Source organism: Poecilia mexicana, unplaced genomic scaffold (genome assembly GCF_051168715.1).
Source record: "Poecilia mexicana isolate PSO_F unplaced genomic scaffold, ASM5116871v1 scaffold_2, whole genome shotgun sequence".
Lineage (NCBI taxonomy): Eukaryota > Metazoa > Chordata > Actinopteri > Cyprinodontiformes > Poeciliidae > Poecilia > Poecilia mexicana.
The window spans coordinates 24,719,175-24,739,968 of NW_028263371.1; the positions used below are offsets into that span (position 1 = coordinate 24,719,175).

Consider the following 20,794-nt stretch of genomic DNA (forward strand, 5'->3'; position numbering starts at 1 on the left):
ATTTGTTTTATGGATCTGCTCGGCTAAAACAACAAACAACACGCATTAGGCCAATCCGATGCAGCAAGTTGAACATTTTTGCTTCCTGATGCCTGTCTGTGGGTGGGATAAGAGCTTTATGTAACATCAAAACTTCCAACAGAGACGGTAAAAATAAAACTCATCAGAAAACAGCAGCTTTTTCCAGCTTTAATTGTGCAATTTTAAACACTCACACTGCGTGTTTATGTTACTTTCTTGTCTTTTTGACACATAAATAGCATTTTCTAGTGGCTTACATCATCCATATAATAATGTAATGCCTGGCTTCTAACTGATATAATAAACTGTAATTATAGTGATAAAGGGAGTCGTCATCAAACCGGCTGGATGATGAAGCTTTCAACACTTTTTTCTGCTTTATGTCAGAAGATGGAAGCAAAAACATGCAGTGAAAGGAGAGCAGTCTTTCAATCGATCAGATTTAACGTCAGACTTCGACTGTTTCTGCTTCTTTTTTTTCCCATCTAATGCATTTTATGTTCGAGTAATAACCAGTGATTCAGACAGTGTGGGCTTTAAAAGGTTAAAGTCTATTAAATATTGGAGATGAATGTTTTTGACTAAAGTAGGATCTACAAGGTTTAAAGTAGAAAGAAAAATTAAATATTTTTAGCAGACAAGATCTCAAGAGTAGGGGGTTGTTATAAGAAGATGTTTTATTGAAATTATTTCAGCCTTTATTTATTTGTTTCAGTCAGGCTTAAGTACTTTTATAAAGTCTAACATTTTTACAGAAGATTTTAGACTTTTTTATTTTATTTTATTTGCAATGATATATTTGAACCACACCTGCAGGATTAATCTTATCAGCCACCATGTTTAATGTTTACCATAGATGAACACTTTTGCTTTATTATTAAAAATTATTTATCTTAAAACTGAATCAAATCTGAGTGGTTAGGCTAGATTTAAAAACATAAACGAATCTCTAGAAGTGACAACTTCCTGTGGAAAATGATGCATAAAAACGACAATGAAAGAGAGGCTGGATAACTGGGAGAGACGGAGACAAAAGATGTTCAGAAATGGGAAAACTTCAGTTTAATAGTGTCAAAAAACATCTAACAAAGCGTCAAATTAAAATGCAAAATTACTGACAGGCTGCTGAAATAATGTGTAGTAACCTAAACTCACCACATGAGGGAGCTGCAGCAAAACAGAGGAACAAAAAGTGCAAAAACAAATAAAACACGTTTAGCTTAGCACAAATAATTAAAGTGGCAGCATTAAGGTCGACCTTAAATAATAAAGTTTCACCCTCATTATTTGTAGAAATTGTTGGTTACTGATCTGAAATGGCTTCAACAGATGGTCTTTGTTTGCAGAAACTATTCATTGTGGTGTCTTTTGTTTGTTTAACTTTGTAATTTCTGTAATGTGCTACACAAAAAAACCCCGTAAAAAGTCTTTACGATAATCCAAAACTTTGAAGGTCGTTTAATTCTCGACTCTTCTCATCAAAATGCATCTCGGCTCTCTCTCATTTAGGCCTGAAATATTGCAGATAATTCTTTATTAATAACGTTCCCAGCAGAGGGATCTTGATGAATGAGACGTTTTCCATGTAATGTTTTCACAATGAGGGGAATCTGAGGCAGAGCAGCTCCACATGCGCTGATGATGAAGAGCTCACTCACTACATCGGCCATTCAAACCTTTCACTGTGTGTATTTTGTGTGTTTCTAAGAGCTGCGAAAGTTTTAAAAGCTTTTAGAAAGTGTAATAGATGTGGCCAATCATCCTGAGTGCTCCACGCGTCTCCCTCTTAGCAGAAATCATCCCAGCAGCCATTTGGTCTCATTATGAAGCCTTAAAGTGAGTCGGTCAATTGTTTAAGGTAATTTTGACTTGTTTTCTCCGTGATCTTTTGTCGTTGAATAAAAATGGCTCTAAAGCAGGTTTGTGCTGTTATTTGAGAACCGATACTTGATGCTGAATGAGCTCCAAATTGTTCTGATTTGGCTTTAAAGAGTGAGATTTAGGAAATTATCCCCGTTGCCAAGCAGATCTAAAATATGTGAATATCATGAAAAGCTCATAGAAATGTTTGCAGCCTTTAATTCTTCAGACAAATATAATATTGCACTTCTGCAAAGCTTTGTGAAGGATTTGGGTTGTTGTAAATGAATATTTTAGCAATCTATAGATTATTCTTACAAGTATTTTTAAAAATTGCTAAAATGAAGCTAAATCTAACATAATAACAGTGTTACCATTGGATATCAACAGAAGTCCATTTTTTCATATTTGAGCTTCTCTAATAGTTACTTTTCTGTAGTTTAGAAAATTAACCTGTAACAAGAACAGCTCACTTTCTAAATTAACCTGAAGAATAGTTACACAAATGATATTCTGAGGCAGGCTCACAAATACGCTTATAAAAATTGATTTGATTTCATTTTTGTTATTTATTTCAAACAGGTTTTTAAAAACAAGAAAACAAGCAAACAGTAGAAAACGTGCATAAATAAGCAGGAACAAAAAAATGGTTTACTATTACCTTTCTGTTTGAAAGGAGTAGGAAGAAGTGAACACTTATTTAATCCTACCTTTTAGTTTATGTTTTCATCTTCAGTCAGTCTAATAGATGAACTCTCACTTTGCTCAGCCACTTACAGCTTTTTTGTCCATGTTGGCGACAGGATTTGGCTCCTTTGTCATACATGAAAACAAAACTAACAGCTCTATCGTCATGATGCGCTCCACCACCCATTTGTTGAGATCAAGATGGTGGTTCATTTGTTTTCCGGTTCGTCCGTAAAACTATACTTACGTTAATCATCTGCTGCGCAGCCACCCGCCGCGCACTTCACCGCTGTTCGCTCTGAACACCGGCCACCAGGCAACAGCTCCAGGCGGAGAAAAGCTGCCGTACTCATTCTAAGGATGCCTCTTGGTCCCCCGAAAAACGATATAAACCTGGATATTATCATCAATCAATAAAATCCCCCAGGAACAAACTTAAAAATTGGACGTTATGTTGCTAACACTTAGCTTTCATCAACAACTCAAGCGGAAGTGAGAGCGCTGCGCAGCATGAGTAATCACAAAAAGGTGTGCTAAATAAAACATAGTTTAACAAAGCTTCGAAGCAGATACATTTTACTCAAGGAATTTTAATAATTGAGATACTCGAGTCGTTCCAGGAATCGTTTCAGCCCTATAAAGGAACAGAATTTAGAATATAGTGAAAATGTTTCAAGAATTTCAGCATTTTTAAGGAATATATGGCCTCAGAAAAGCTGTTTCTAGGATAACTTTTTGTTCTGGTTTAGTAAAATCAAATTTTTCCATCATTTCCACCATTCAGACATACAACTTTTTGTTTTTGTTGAAGAAACTTTTGCTTCTGTCGGTACCACAGAGCACATCTCCACTGCCAGATGGCAGCAGCGTAAAAAGGTAGTTTCTGTGCAGCTTTTCTAATCCTGCTGCAGGGTTTCTGTGTTTTCTCCTGCCAGTTTGAGATGTTTCTCTGTCGCTGTTTTCTAATTAAAAGATGACTAACTGGCTCTGAATTTCACCTGTAAAAACATTTGAGCGTCCAAACCCTTGATGTCGCTGCATCTTTTCTAACTTCATTTATTTCCTTCTGTAGCATTAGCAAAAATTTAATCACCAACAAGAAACTTATCCACTAATTCTGGCTGGATTTTTCCTTTGGGATTGGGATTTTATTTAAATTTTGCAACAGACTTAGTTTTTAGGCATAATTCACTTTTTTTTTTTCAAATATAATGGTCAAAATTTGGACTGAAGTCTCCAACTTTTGGAGTTGAACCACCAAGAGTTGAGACATCGAGGATTATAATGTTAGATATTCAGATTAGGACATTTTTGGTGTTTAAACTATATTTTTTTTAAGTGCAATTTATTCATTCAGTTGCTATACATAATTATTTAGCATTTAATGGACTGGTCAAGATGATTTGTCAGTGCTGTAAAAATGTATTTACATCCTTACTAATTTCTTCCTTTTTATTTTTTTTTTTGTTTCAAATCATCAAAACAAATGTTAATATAGAAGTTAACCTGAAGAAACAAAATGACGCAAGTTCAGCTGTGAATGGCTCCAGAAACAGTTTCTGGAGTGGCCTAGTCAAAGTCCAGACTTCAAATGCAATTCAGATTTAGATTATCTTTATTGTCATTCAACATAACAGAACGAAATTATGATTCATATTAGGTCACAAACAGAAACCAGCTGGACAAACTATAAAATAATATAAAAAGAAGAAAAGAATAAATGGAGGTTTTATAATTATAAGTGAAATAATTAATAAATAAAACATGTTCTGTACATGTTTAGCAAAGGCTAAACATGTACAGAACATGTTTAGCCTTTGCATGGCATTAATACCAATATTACTTTACTGTAATTGCAATTATTGCTGAAAAATGTTAATATTTGCATCTATTTAACACCCATTTCTTAATAATTAAGTCAAAGTTGTTCCAATTCTAAGTAATTTAATAAAAACTGATCCTTCAGCCCTTCTGTAAATGGATCTACATGTTTGCTCTTCTCCACCGTCTCAGGCTGGTATTTACCCACAAACCCGTTTCCGTCCTCAGATCATTGATCTGTTTACTGAAGGTGCTGGGAGGTAAAATAATGCAGGAGTGTGTTGGTGTGTACGTGTGTGTGACCCTCGTGTTTTGACAAGCTCTCCAAATCCCCAGCGATGGCTCCTCCACCCCGAGGCTAGCATGCTAACATGTGAAATTGCCAGAACAGTCCCAGGACTCCGCCTCCGAGCGCCGCTAAAAGCCTTCGGCTCACTGTTTCCTGTTCGCTTCCTCGTTTCCTTTCGGATTTGATGCCACGCTACGTCTTAGCCGCCTGCTAAGGATTTACATGGAGAGAGTAATCCACGATTCATGTAGCACGTGCCGCGCCCTTGACATGCATCAGGGCTTGCTTGGTGCACCTTATCAGGTGGAAGCAAGGAGGGACCGGCCCTCGGTGGCTTTGCAGCACTTATCTGCTCTTAGTGCGTCAAAAGCAAATCACACGGTGTTGGAGAGGAGTCTTCCCAGACAAAAATCTATATTTATTCAAAGAAACACCAAGGTTTGTGCCTCAAAACTTCACCGAAGTCGGTTTTCTGTCGCCGTTGAATCAATGCAAAAAGGGACAAGAGGCCATCGTACCCCACTACATCAAAGCTGTGAGGTGTGACTGCGGTGAACAAATGATCTTGGCCTATATCGTCAGTGCAAAGTCATGCATCAGCTCCGTGTCTAAACCCCGCGGTATCGCCTTCATCTACTCTACTTTACGAGTTGCAGCACACACTTGACAGTTTCACTCCTGCTTCCTCTGTCCTTCCTCTCTGCTCTTTCTTCTCTAATTTATTTCTCTCGTCCTCTGCGGCCGGCCGGCAGTCCAGCCCCACATCACCCAGCTGAAGAACGTGACAGCCGTGGAGGGCAGCGCCGTGATGATCTCCTGCGTGGCCGAGGGCGAGCCTCTGCCTGACATCTCCTGGAGGAGAGCCAGCGACGGACAGACCTTCGTGGACGGAGACAAGGTAGACGCTGCCAGAAAGTCCATCTGGCTCTCTTTCTGTGTGTGTGTTGTTTGCTGCGTCACACACCAAGCGGTCGACTTTAAGTTGTGTAAAACAAATGGGGCATAAGTTAGAAGGGGTGAGGAGGAAGTTGGCCAAGTTTTCACACCAAACAGAGAAATTTCAGTGACTCTAAGAGAGCTTATGTTTTGATTTTTCTTCAAAATTACCAAAACAAATATTCTACGTTGATGCTATAAAAGTCATCCTACATGGTTTCACTCAACATTTTAAAAGCTACAACCTTGAAAGTGTAACTAAACATTAAATGCATCCAGCAAAGTGGGCGGAGCCAAGAGGCAAAGGGGGCGTGGCCAAATGTGGGAAATCAGAGGAGGGGCAAAATGGCGCATACTTATAAATGTTCTTGCTACATTAAGCCTCTTTCCAGACACTTCTAATGAATTTATCAAAAAAAGTAATTAGTGACAAGTTAGAAACTTTTTCTTCTGTTTTGTTGGAAACTTTCATGGCGAAAACATTTTTTTTTTTTTTTACAGAAATGAATGTGGAAATAAACAAATTTACAGAAAAATGTTAAAACTCACGTAGAAACAGAGATAGCGCCCTGAACAACATTTAATTTTCCTTTTGAGGCCAATAAATTGAATTTGAATTTGAAATAACTTTTTTAGACAGTTTTCAGCTTTATATAAACACTGTTTGCTTAATTGTAATTTTTTTGCTGTATTAACACACATTACGTGACTTTTTAGTCAAATAATAAACTCATAATAAATCTGGAAGCTTTAATCCATGTTGCCTATGAACCGTTCAACCATTTAAGCAAAATAAAAATTAATACAAAAATGTCAAAATTCACAGAAACAAGGAGAGAACCTAAAAAACTATTTAGTTTATCAGCAAAAAATAAAGTTACTTTAGGTGTTTGTTATGCTTGAACTCATGAATATCAAGCGATAAATTCAATATTACGACGTGTGTTTTTCCAAAATCACCATTGTCTCGTGAATATTAAACTGTGGACAGTACATGTAATGGAAACTGTTTAAACATTAATATTTCATTTCCCGTCTCCATGGTTTCGGTCATTTTATTGCTTGCAGAGGTTAACGTTGTGAAATCCACATTCTGGGGTCAAACGGGTATAATTTAAGGAGCAGCAGACACAAATAGATGGCTGTCTTTTCCAAGCGTTTATAAATGTTAAAAGGCTCAAAGACATAACTTATGCACGTTCGCCCTGCGCTCATACCTGGCTGAGTTTATAGTCCCTCAGGAAATCAGCGCACACTTTTTATTTTGTTTCGCTCCAGGCAAAAAGAAGCACCAAGGACCTTGAAGTTTTCAAGGAAAACGTTTCAGTTTACACTTTGTTTGGTGCTTTCCTTCCACCTAACAAGGCATTGTGTGATCCGGCCTCAAAGACTCTGGGTTTGACTCAAGACGTTTCTGGGAGCAGTAATTATTTTTCAACAGCGTTCTGTCAGTGTTAGCATTGGACTGAGGTTTCCACAGAAGGACAAAAAAAAAAAAAAAACAAAGGAGCCAGACGATCTTTTGCTGGGAAAAAGGTCACGGCGGAGATAAATGAATGTGTGCGTTGGCTCGAATCGCTCGGCTTGATAAATCACAGCCGAAAATGAGAGTAAGTGCTTCTCTCCCCCCACTGCAAATGCAATTATGGAAATGCGCGGAGCAAACCAACACACCTAAACATGCGCAAAGACAAACATGAGTCGAGCGGCGCCCGGGCGTGATGGATGGCAGCAGTCATTTGGGTTTAAGGCAGAATGCTCCTCTCTCAATTTGCTCTCCAATCTGCATATCCAGCCTGCGCTCTCTCCTCCCGCTGAGGCGTCTTGCACCGAGAGGCTTAGTTTTACTCTCTACATAATGCTGCTTGCTTCCTCTCTTTCTTTCTCTGCTAACACCATGACCCTCGGAAAGAGAGCGTAATGGGAGGCAGTTTGTAGGATTTAATTATGTGCTGAAGGAGGGTTTGAGTTGGTGTATTGTTTCATTGCTTGGTGTTGTGAGGTAGGGGGTTTATTTGTTACTAGCATCCCAGTGTAAGGAGCTACTGATGGAAGCATGACGGAAATAAACTAGGTGATTAAAACAGAGTTTTGATGGATGTTTCTGAGAAGACTTAAGAGCCTTTCTGTGAATCTCTGAGTCACAGTTATGCTGAAAAAGAGACCAAGTGACTCAGAAATCTACAGAAGCAACCAGCAAGGTGCTTTTTAAAAATGCCAGTGATTGTCATTAAGATTGTGTAGCTAAGATTTCCTGCATTCTCAATCCAGAAAAAGTAGCATAGTCCATCCTTTCACAATAAAACGTCCACATTCAGATGTTTCTATGAACCTATGAGGCTAAAACGACGACAGCTTAAAGTGAAATGGAAAAGAAATATTGGCTTTGAAAATGTCACTGAATATATTAACGGTTACTCTGAAAAACTTTACATTGAAAGCAAAAAATTGACAGTAATAAATATTTGTTTTGTTTCGCTGCTGTTTTACGTTTTCAATTTCAAAATTTTCTGTTGTGTTTGGCGCCACCTGTTGGATTGGAGGTCAGCAAACAAGCAACAAAACTGGGATAAAAGAAAGTGCAGCACATCAGCACCAACACCTCAAATGGATAATTATGGTTAATGTAATTAATATTAGATTAGATTAGATTAGATTAGTGATGTTCTAAGTTACTCTTATGTATAATTTTAGAAAAATAGTTGGAGATATTTTTTTATTTCACTCTGTTGATGAATGCTAGTCATCAATAGCTGCTTGCTAACAATGACTAGCATTGGTTTTAGCTATTAAGTTGCATTAAATCTTAAATCTATTTGTGATTTATAAAAGAAAAAAAGGGACACGGTGCTTTGCTACTAACTCAATATTATGACAACTAGATAACTAGGTGAAAAAAGTTTTAATTAGAGAAAATTAGCAAGAGAGAGAGAGAGAAAGGGAGAGGGAAGTAGCTCAGCTATGCTAGCTTGACCTTGAAAACCATAGCATATAGACGTGATGTGGAATTCGATGTGTTTCAGTTCAATTTAAAAACAGGTGAACCTCACACCAGCTCTGACGGATCATCAGTAGAGCAGGTGTTTAAATTGGCTAATCAACCACCACAGTGTTAGCTCAGCTATTAGCAGTGGCAGATAACCTATCAGTGCAGTGTTAGCTTAGCTAATAGCTGCTGTAGCTAATCTACCACTACAGTGTTAGCTTAGCTAATAGCTGCTGTAGCTAATCTACCACTACAGTGTTAGCTTAGCTAATAGCTGCTGTAGCTAATCTACCACTACAGTGTTAGCTTAGCTAATAGCTGCTGTAGCTAATCTACCACCGCTTATTAAATAAACATCAAGCCTAAAAATAGAATACTGTAACGGACTGAATGTTCAGTTCTTTGGATGGTTTTTGGTGTTGAATCCTGATACGCAGAGTGGTGTTGTCTGTTGCTATGGCAACAAGTCTTCAATAAGTCATATTTTCTTCTTTTTTCCCAAAGCAACACTTATTTTATATTTTCATGAGGAACAGTTTAGTTCTCATTTATTGAAGCGGTCATCATTTCCTTGTCCTAATTGACTGAGAGTCTCCACCAGCGTGAAATCCTTATCAAACAATCAAATTGTTGGATGTTTGTTCTTTTTCTGGGTACAGTTTCCTCGTTTTTTCTGCATGTAATTCAACAAAATTCAGTGAAACTTTTGCTCCTTTACTGTATTTATTATAATAAAAGGTAGACTTGGAGAAGCAGTCGCAGATGCTACCGTCTATCCTTCGATTTCAAGATAATTGAAATGTTTAGCCACCGACTGGCTTTGTTTCACTTTGAACTTGTCTCTCTGGCCTCCATTTCCTTGAAGCAGAAAAGCCATTATTAAATGTCATTTTGTTGCCACGGCGAGGTCGAGGTGGCGCAGGACTCATAAAAACCAGGCGGACGCAGCAGACCTGATGTTCATCCCCACCACAAAGCGCCGAGAATCAGACGGGCCTCGCTGACATTTACCACTGACATTTTTAATATCTGAAACTAAAACTAAAATAACGCAGTCACAGTCTCCAAAATCCATTTAAGAGTTTGTGTGCTTCATGCAAACGCAGAGAGATATTGGTGCTTCCTGTTGCTGTTCCTACATGCGGCTCTGTGTTCACGTTTGGCCAGGTGACTGAGCTGCATATCAAGCAGGCCGAGCTTCAGGGCGCGAGTTTGTCTCCACACACAGGCCCTGTCAGTGGGGGAGTAATTTCCTGACTCAGAAGATTTCCTCTTCCTCTCTCTCTCTCTGTCTCTCTGCTGCCTCATCCTCAGCATCCTCATTCAGTGCCACTCGCCAGGCAAACAAGCGAAGTCGCAAAGCGACCAGAGCCGAGCCTTTAAGCGGCGCTCCACCTCGTTAGCTGAAAGCTTTGTGACGACAAAACGAAAGCCGTTCCAAACAGGATCAAGAAGGAGTCTGGAGCAGGAGAGGAGCGTTCGGGTCGGGGGGCGACAGCAGGGCATTACAAAGAGAGAACTGTGCGTTGATTTATGGGGAAAGCGGAGGCTGAGTGTGCACAGGAATACAGCGGCCTAAATATGCAAATGTACACAAGGATGGGAATACAGATGGAGGCAAACGGTGACGGTGGGAGCTGCTAGCGGAGAGGAGAAATGTCAGAAAACTACAATTATGGACCAGATTTACTTTATCTCTGATCTCAAGATCCCTAAGCCACATTTAAAGGACGAGAAACGTTCCATAATTTATTTACTTTGAATTGGAGCTGCACAATATCTCAAATCGAATAGAATAGTTGCAAAATCGCAGATTTATATAATCTCTGAAACATTTCTAGAAGACAAGAAACTCCTAAAATGCATCAAAAACATCAATAATAATGTATATACTTTGAATTGGAGCTACACAATATCACAAATAAAATAGAAACATGTGCAAATATGTCACATTTCATGCATTATCACTGTACATATTCAATTAACACCAGAAAAATAGTTGTTTTTGTTTTTTGCTGTTTTTGCTATTTTACTTTGTAGATTGCTATGATAAAATCTTAACACCAGTATTGTTTGTTACTTATATCATAATATTGTGATATTGGTCATTGTGTTAAATATCCTCTATGTAATGTTATTTGTTTGAAATAAAGTAAAAACAAAAAAGAGAAAAAATCTAAACTGTATTTAAGTTTGAATAAATTTCAAATTTAAGTACATTTTAAGTTTATTTTGTTTAAAAGAAGCAACAGGAGCATTTTATCTTACAGTGGGAGCAGATTAAGAAAAACAGCTTTGATATGACAAACTTAACAATAAAAAATATTAAGATCTCTTTGTATACACAATACTCACTCAGGCTGGCAGCAACAGGTGAGGGAGGGGGGAAACATTGAAAATAAATCTCTGCAAATTCACAATCTGACACTTTTTAGTGTTTTCTGTAGAGAGATGTTATTTATTTTGTAAAAATTAAATAAAACCATTGATGTTTTCTTTTGCTTTTTAATCAGACGGGAGAAGAAAAGAAACAGGAAGGCAGTAATCTCCCTCTGATTAAAATTGAAGCTGCAAAAATAGCTCAGTGGGGGGTAAAGTTTGTTTTGGTTTCTGATTTGAGTCAATTTCCTCACCACACTGTCCTTAATGCTGCACTTCCTGATGAATAAATGCAGTTTTATCTGTTAACAGGAGCGTGGTAGAAAGATATGTTTAGTTGTGTTTTAACAGTTTCCATTACTCGCCTCCTGGGGTCATGAGGTCACCTGATGGAAAGCGTCCAGCCTGGACGCTCCAGGGTGTTTTGGTCTCATTACGAGGGACGGCTGCACTAAGAGCCTTGTCTGCTGTAATTGACCCGTCGCTTCAAATTGTTGCCATCTGTCTTCATACCGATGTAACGGCCTTGTAATGTATCGGCGGTTTATTGGATTAGCCTCGACACGGTGTGACACCAGACTGCAGCCTGCGAGGGCAAAGCGACTGGGGTCATTCTCAGCTACAAAGCTGGAAAATGAAGCATTTCTCAGCTTTTCTCAGTACTTTCTGCTCCTCGGTATGTTTATAGGAACTCTGTGTTTGTTTTCCAGAGTCGGGATGGGCGGTTCGAGGTCCGTGGTCGTCACGGTAAGTCCGTGCTGACCATCAGCGGGGTGCGGCTCAGCGACCTCGGCCGCTTTGACTGCGAGGCCCAAAGTAGGATAGGAGGCCATCAGAAGAGCATGTTTCTGGACATTGAGTGTAAGTTAAGTACAATTAACTGGAAACTTTAAAGCTTTTTAATGAGCTAGATTCCTGTCACTGCTAGCTGTGCTACTATGCTAATGCTAACGTTTACATAACAGTATTTTTTACTTTTCTGTAAAACTCTATAGTAAAATGTATCAGAAATGAGGAGCTTTACTGTTGTCCTGAAGCTGGATTATGTAACTTTGATTAAAATATGTGTTTTTTTAGTAAATTTGTTAAAATGATCAAAATGTGACGACCGATAATCTGTGAAAAGATCCACCTTTTCTCTGAGCTGCTGTTGCCATCTGAAGAAACGCACCACTCCCAAACAAAAACAACCAATCAGAGCCAGGAGGAGGGGATTAGCGCTGTCAGTCAACCTCATGTACGTGCTACTAAATATGCTAACTACGGAGAAACAGCATGGCATTCCAGGAAAACCATTTATGTTATCGGCGGCTATGCTAGCTAGCCTCAATGTTCATGGTGAACTATCAGAGAGAAAGCAGAGGACATGAGGGTGATTGACAGCGCTAAGACCCGCCTCCTGGCTCTGACTGGTTGCTTTAATTAGCACTGGGAGAAGACAGAAGAGTTCAAATTATTGTCTGACACTGTCATGACATCCGGATAGTTTAACAAATATGTAAAAATAAATTATTTTTTTATAAAAGTTACATACCCCAGCTGTAAGTAGGTAATATCTCTGCCACCACCAGGTGGAGCTGTGGTGCTGGCAGACCTCTGTTTTCCCAGGCTAATCTCTCAGCTGTTTCGTGTTTACAGAAACGCTTTGATAGTAATTACATAAACGATGGACTTTTGCCTTTTTGCGGTTCTAGATTTAAAATTATTCATGCAGACAGATCTTGGGTGCATTTTGTCTAAAAAGAAAAAAATTAAACAGGAAATTTTTTTTACTAATAAATGCTTAAAAAATGTGTCATTTTCAAATTTTGGTGCAAATCTGTTTGGCTATTGCTCCACTCTTTTTTTTTTTATTTTCTCAAATTCAGTCAGACTGATTTGTGTTTATTTCTATACTTTGACTAGACCAAAACAAACCATTCTGTAGTGTCTTTTATTCTCTAACCTTCCCTCACTCATTCACCTATATTCCATTTTTATTTAGAGATATGAGTTTTTTCCAGACTTTTATTTCCCAAAATTGTTTGAAAATCTTCATTATTTCCCAATAAAACAAATTGACGTCAAATATTTACACCTGTCAAGGTTATTCCAGAGGTGAAAAGTTTCCCATTCCCTGTGGAAACCAGCTGGTTGTCTTGTTAAAGCAGAGGAAATGATTACAAACAGCTCCTCCCTGCAGTCGTATCGTCTCTGAAGAGTGATAATTAATGAAAAGCCTGGGTTTCTCCTGCTGACGGCTTCCTCTGCTCGTCGTGTCGTGTTTGGGGTTATTTGGGGCCGCCTGCCTCTCCCCTGCCTAATGAGCTCTGCAGCAGAGATCTTCATCTCGGCTTTGGAGAGATTGGCTTCATTACGAGATGCTTTAACTATACCAGCGCAGCAGATTGAGCCGTCAGATAAATTGACATTTTCGGGAAAGAAATCCCTTGAAAGTTCGCGAGGGGAGAAATGCACACATGTTCGTCTGGATGTGGGAAGTTGCTGCTCTTCCACTGTAAACATGTTTTAGACGGAGAGTCTAATGAACTCATTTACTAAGTCACTGTGAGGCGATGGCACGTCCTCAGCTGTGACAGGGAGCCGCGCATCAATCTCTCTAATGGCGTCCTGCAAGGGAGCATAAAACAAGCATAATGTGTGTCTGAGTGAGCCGGGCAGCCGGGCCAGGAAACGTCCGAGCAGCAACAACACCCGCCGCCGCAGTCTTTCATTATCGCCCTCTGTTTGCATCCTTCACTCGCCCGCTTGAGGCCAACATGTTTCTCTCCAGTGGGTTTAAATCCAAAGCATTTTCTTCTTCTTCTACTTCTGCAGAATGTGTGGGTTAAGACGCCTTTGATCATCCATCCCAGCTCCACCTTTGATTTCAGAGTTTAATTAGCTGCCATGAACGCTCAACACACCAGCAGTTTACTGGTTTTAAAGCAGCAGTGTGTAACTTTTATAAAATATATGTGTTTAATGCATCTGGTGGAAGCATCACCATTTTGTAACATTTTAAAATGAGACAGATAAACAATGAAAAGATCGATCTCCTTCACCTATTCTTTGAGCTGTTACTGGCTTCTGACTTAACCAACCAATCAGAGCCAGGAGGCGGGGCTTAGCGCTGTCAATCACCCTCATGCTAACTTACTGTTACAGGAAAACTGTTTGTCCTCCATCATCACTGGACAAGCTAACTGTCCTGAGCATTCACAACAGGTTATGCTAGCACAGAGGATGATTGACAGCGCTAAGACCCGCCTCCTGGCTCTGATTGGTTGTTTCTCGTCAGAACTGGGACAAGGCAGAAGAGCTACATTTTTCACAGATTATCTCTCATATCAAAATGAGCTTCAACAAAGATATAAAGATTTTTTTTTTAAAGTTACAAACTGCAGCTTTAACTTTGTTTTTTTTTCTTCTTTTTTTTCTCAGATATTCCTAAATTCCTGACCAATCACACCATCTATTACTCGTGGGAGGGGAACCCGGTGAACATCAGCTGCGACGTGATGTCCAACCCGCCCGCCACCATGCTGTGGAGGAGGGAACGCTTCACCATCTCAGAGGGAACGCCGCACATGCAGATCTACGGCACCGACGGGAAGTCGGTGCTGGAGGTGGGTACGGAGGCTCTGAGGGGCCAATCCTCATCTCCTGCATTTATTTATCTACGTTTCACTTAAAGTATGCCACACAACATCATTTGAAGCTGATTTGAAGTCCGAACTTTGACTAGACCACTCCTAAATGTTGCTATAAAAGGTTTCTTTTTCTTTTTCAGGTGACTCCGATGTCAGACCGAGACTTTGGCCGGTATAACTGCACGGCCCGGAACAACATCGGAGTGCGGTACCAGGAGTTCATCCTGGCCCAGGCAGGTGAGAGAGAGAGGAAAAGTTCATTTCTGTGTTTCCAGGTATGAAAAACGAAAACGAGTCTGGAACAAAATAATCTCCCGTCTGTGTTTTTTTATAACTCACCTGGTTAAATAAAAGTTAAATACATTAAAGTTGTTTCTGTTAGACTCTAAAACCTCTTTTCCACTTCTACCCAAAATATCACATCAGGCTAATCAGGCAATATTAGAGAATAGAAAAATAATAAATCAAATTAGAAAATAACTGCCAAGATTCAAGTAAAAAGTATGTCCTAACCCACATATGTTAAACAATTTCATTGTGTTCAATTGATTATGTATCCATTTTAAATCTCCTTGTTTGTTTATTTTATATTGGTTCTGTTATCAGGTTATTTCCTGTTTGCTTTTTGTTCATCTGTAATGTTTGTTTTATCACCTGAGTAGCACATTTTTCTGGACTGGAGTTTTTCTTATAACTTCACTTTATTCATGTTGAAATTTTGCCTTTATTGTACAGTATGTTATTTTTTATTTTGTTTATTCATCTATATTTAATGTTTTCTGTTAGTGTGAGTCTATTTGTTATTTCCTGTCACTTTGCTGCTGCTGTTGAAAATTCTCCTTTCTTCTTCCTTCTTTTCTTTTCTTTTCCTTTCTTTCTTCTTTGTTCCATACCTCTATTTCCCACTTTTGTCCTTTTTTCATCTTTTTGTCCTTCCTTCCTTCCAGTGTTTATCAGCTTTTTCTTTCCTTCCCTTCCTGTTTTTATTTATTCCTCTTTTCTATCCTTCCTTCCTTTCTTATTTCCTTCTTTCTTTCCTTCCTTGTTTCTTTCCTTCTTTTCCTTCTTCCCTTCCTTTTTTCTTACAGTTTTTGTTTTCCCTTCTGTTCTTCTTTCCTTTCCTCCCATATCAGATGTTATTTTTCATATTTTTTATTCCTTCCTGTCGTTTTTAAACGCTGTTCATCTCAGATCTCAGCAGTTTCTGGTGTTTTGTTTTTTTCTTGTTTTCTCGTAGACGTCCCCTCCAATCCGTACTCCGTCCGTCTGTCGGCCGTCTCCCAGCGGCTGGCGACCGTCACCTTCATGAAGCCGGACTCTCACGGCGGCGTTCCCATCAGCTTCTACCTGGTCCAGTACAAAGAGCTGGGCTCCATGGACTGGAGGGATGTGAAGTCGCACAGCGTGCAGAGTGAGTTTGATGTCCGAACATCATTTATCAGTCAGGAGTTGCAGTTTTCTGCTTCTCTTTATATTTTCATGTTTTGTAGCAGCTGAACCTGATAAAGTTTTTGTGTTTTTTGGTGAGATTTTTGACACATAAAGGGTAAAAAATATCAACTATTTGTTTTGTTTTTGGCTTGAGGTAACAATGGTTATTCTTGTTGTTGTCAAAGTTTTCCTCTTTGATTTTCTCCTCTATAGATTTCATGTCTGCTGAACCATTTCTGCTGGGATTTTTTTGTTTTGTTTGTTTTTTTTGTTGTTTTTTTTTTATCAATTTGCTATTTAAAAAAAATCCAAGATGGCCTCTTTTTCTGGCAGAATTTTGTTCAAAATACTCTGTAATTTCATGATCCACTGAAAAGTGAAGCTTTAAAAAACAGAAAGCTTCACATCACCTTGTGATAATTTCATACAGCCTCGGTGAAGAACGACAAAACATTTTGATTTTCTGTGTTTCTTAGGATGTTTTAAATTAAATATGTATATCTTCTTAAATAAAAATGCCAGCTTAGTGTTTTTCCCAGACCTGGGAACACAAACTCATTATATGCTGTTACTGTGTGGGCCCACAGCATGACGGATCCTCCTTCGTACCTCAAACTAGTTACCATGTTCTCTGTTTTACATTCGATCCTTCTGGAGTTTTTAGTCTAAACAAAAACAGGACAGAAAAGATTTTTTTCTTAATCATTTCAGCCATTTTTGAAGTGCATGTTGTATTGTTTTTCCCATTTTGAAGAGAAACATCCGACTGTGTAGCGTTATGTTTACAACCCTGAAGGAAACGGAAAGCTGACTTTACTCTCATGAAGTGAAAACACCTGATTGACTTCATCCTTCACCTGTCAGAGAGAGAAACTGTAAACCGACATTCCTGTAATCTCCTGTGTTGACGCCTCGACATCGGCCCAGTTCACACATAATTGCACGATCGGTCACAGGATCCTTCAAAGCTTTGGCCCTGGGATGTTGTCGGCCCCTGACGACGCTCCAAACACCTGGCGGCGGCCGGCGCCAGGACCGGTCCGGCCTGAAAGCGTGCCCTTCTCCTCTTCCTGTGCTTTACGACTCCAAATTGATTTCTGAGCCTTGTCGGGAAGTACGGCGCGTGCTGACGGACGGATGGATGGAAAATGAAAGCCGGGGGAAGAATGGCCGGCTGATAAGCAGCTCCAACAAACCTGAAGGGCTTATCGCTAATATCCCTCATTTCAGAGTCAATTACAGTTTGGAGATTTACTGAGGAGGAAACCAACCAGGATGTCGAAATGAAGGGAAAAATTCACAACTACAAATGAGTCCAATTTGGATTATTTCAACAGAATTTGATCTAAAATGCAAAAAAAGTGAGCAAAGCTAATTACATAATGCTAAGTGTCTCCATATTTAATCACAGACTTCAGCGCTGAAGGTCCCCTCAGTAGACTGCAGCATAATGAGGTCTGGACTCGCCTCGTTTCAGCGCCAGCGATGGAAGCAGAACGCTGATGCAAAATGCAAAACATTTGTTTTCCTTTCCAGGACCAAAAGACTGAAAAAGCTCCTATTTACCAGCAAAGGAATTAATTTGTTCACACCGACAAAAACAACAAGATTTCACTCTCCCTCTGCTGGCTGATAGAATAAAATCTGTGAGATTTAAATAAGAATTTAATCCAGATTAGCAAAACTTCATGTTGGATCTAATAAATTCAGCTTTTGTAACATTAGGGTCAAAAAGAAGAGCACTGCAAATACACAAAGTCTTTCAAAGTGTTTTTGTCCAGTTTCTAGTGCAAATATCTTATTACACTTGAAATAAGACAAAGCAGCTTTTCACCAAGATAAAGTAAATAATTTTATAACCAGTAGCAGATTACTTCACTTGTAACATTTTTCCCAGGTTACATTTTGACTTACCCTCATTACATCACAAGATGGCGCCGGGCATTTAGTGATGTAATGAGGGTAAGTCAAAATGCAAACAACTACGGCTGCGTAAACAGAAGTGGAAGAAGTTTAGATCGATTTCTGCCAAGATTTGAGAAATTTATCTGCAGTTTTTGAGGAAGAAACAGTTTTTTCCTCAAGTACTAGTTATTTAACTTCTAATTAAATAACTATTAGTTAATAGCTATTTAACTAGTTTCTTCCTCAAATGAAGCGCTAGCTTCTTTTGAAAGCGCAGAAGTCCATCTTTTCAAATCATCTAACTTGCTTTATTGTGTTAGTGACACTTTACAGATTATTTTAAAAAGAATTAGGAGGCTAGTGGGTTAGAGCTCTGTTAGCCTCTAATGTTAGAAATCGCTTGATTTCTAACATTAAAATAGTAAAAAGTCCAAACCTGCTGCAGAAAAAGCTGCTGTTTCCTGCATTAAATGGAGTAATGATGCTCATTAAAGTGATGTGTTAAAATAAACCTCTTCTCCTGTGTTTTGTTTTTCTGCAAACAGAAAAAGTGAGTTGTGGTGTTTTGTCTCTCTGCAGCCACCGTAGTTCTGACCAGACTGGAGCCCAACACGACGTACGAGGTGCGAGTCGCGGCCGTGAACGGGAAAGGTCAGGGAGAGTTCAGCCACATGGAGACCTTCCAGACTTTACCCATCCGTAAGTCGGGATCCAATTTAACCAATCAAAACCTGCGATAGCGACGCCTGCCTCGCACTTTAACGGTTTCTAACGTCTCACTGGGTGTTGATGTTGAGTCGTCGGGCCCCTCAGCAGTTCAGGCTGTAAACTAAAACAGCTCGATTCAGCAGGAATATGGAAATGTTTTGCTTCTGATTTAATACAAATATTGGATGTGTGACAGAAATGCACAGAAATGCATTACATGCCTCCAGAATCTATTCAGAGCATCAGCAACTCTGCAGAATTAGACCTATTTGCCACATTACACAACCCAGGTGAATTTATATTGAGAGAGCCTCAATCTCCCGACTTTCACAGATATGAACTTAGATTATCAGAACCTGGAATGGATTCTGTCAGATTCTCCTCGTCTGCAGGGAATTTCACCGTAAGCGTTTTATTTATCCGCCAAACGTCTGGGAGAACAGTGCAGAAACGTTGGAAAGGAGACGCCATAAAAGAGCAAGGTGATGAAGATGTGACGCTTGTCGTCCTCAGGAGAACCGAGTCCGCCGGCGGTCCACGGCCAGAGGGGCGTGGGGAAGGCCTACAAGCTGGGGCTGGTCAAGCAGGACGACGGCGGGATGCCCATCGTGGAATACATCGTCAAATACAAAACAGTGAGCAGAAAAACCTTCAGTCTGTTAAAACTTTGTTTTTGCAAATTTATTCCAAAATTCTCCAGGAAATTTATGGGTTTTTTTTTTTTTTTTATACAAATATTGGATGTGTGACAGAAATGCACAGAAATGTGGGGGAGAAAACGATTATTTCACCCGTTTTTTGAGACGGGTGAAATAATCCACTGCAAATTGTTATTTTATCTTCTGTTATTAGAACCATTTACTTATAGCATCATTAATCTATTATTATTGTTATTAATATGTATTTTTTTAGTTAATTTTGTCTATTAATTATGGTTCATATTTTTATTTTTCTATTTCTTTGGGAGTTCAGATTCAAATTCAAAAATACTTATGGTCAAATTTATTTGTACAGCACATTTCAACATCATGAACAAACAATAAACATTAAAATGTATTATTTTGGAGAGCAAATTAAAACAATAAAGTAAATGTAAATAATTTTTATTAGTATCCAGTGAGATAAAATACAGAGGGAATCTTTGACAGGATGGACGTTTGCTCCGTTTCTATCAGGATAAATAACTTTGTGCTGCTCTTTTAGCCCGGGTTTACATTCTGAATTATTATTCATGAGAGGCTCTGATTACTGAGCAGCTCTGTTTACCAGACAGAATAAATGTTTCACATTTATCACTCCTGTTTCTGACGTCGAGCACAAAGAGAGCGAAACACAACAGGCGCGGTTTGGAAATCAAGCGTTCATTAAATTTACATGAGGCCATTCAGTTTGCACAAGTCGTGCTCTTACATTTTCTAAAAAGTAACTCACGCTGATGGAGTTTTTTTCATATTTGACATAATCCTTCGCACACCAGGCGAGGCTGGACTGATTTGCTGCTGGGTTGAGTTGGTTCCTTAAATGAATAATGTTCTGCTGGCAGATCTCTGTTTTTCACATCTCGTTTTGCTTACAATTTTAATGAGAGGACAAACCGTCTCTCAGGATTTGCTCGTCTATTTTAATGGTGGTTCAGATTAAATGTAGAGCATAAGGGTTAAAGAGGCTGTGGAGTGTTTCATATGATGGAGGAACACAAATTCAATGCATTAAAGTGGGATATAAAGAAAAAGAAAGATGATTTTCAACAATAGAAAACTAAAATAAAAACTCCTAGCACATAAATATTCATTTTTGACATTTTTTTCTCCATATCTTTTATTCTACGCATTCTCTCTGCCTCTGGAATGAAATCCCTGTGACCTGACCAAGATGGCCGCCATCTCAAAGGGGAGTTTTATCAAAAAGAGGAAAGCAAACCTAATATGAAGTCAAGGAAATTAAAGACAACTCGTGAAACAGGGAGTCTTCAGTCAGAGGCGTCTTTGTATGCCCAGTAACACAGACTGGTACAGGAGGTCCTTCCTCCCCACAGCCAGACATTCAATTTCTTTTTGGGAATAATAAAAAATGTCAGTTTGAATCGTCACATATTTTTTATGCATTATTCAATAAGTAGATATTTTAGCAACATATTTC

At 38.9% G+C, this 20,794-nt stretch overlaps 1 protein-coding gene across 1 annotated transcript in view; it reads left to right on the forward strand.

The window, feature by feature from the left end:
* ncam2a (neural cell adhesion molecule 2a) overlaps positions 1–20,794 on the forward strand; it is an 85,310-nt gene that overhangs the window by 38,505 nt on the left and 26,011 nt on the right. Inside the window, exons 8-14 of the mRNA XM_088008086.1 lie at positions 5,431–5,576; positions 11,690–11,840; positions 14,403–14,587; positions 14,752–14,848; positions 15,849–16,022; positions 18,527–18,646; positions 19,169–19,290. Of these exons, the coding sequence (XP_087864212.1) occupies positions 5,431–5,576; positions 11,690–11,840; positions 14,403–14,587; positions 14,752–14,848; positions 15,849–16,022; positions 18,527–18,646; positions 19,169–19,290 (995 nt within the window). The remainder of the gene's footprint in view (positions 1–5,430; positions 5,577–11,689; positions 11,841–14,402; positions 14,588–14,751; positions 14,849–15,848; positions 16,023–18,526; positions 18,647–19,168; positions 19,291–20,794) is intronic.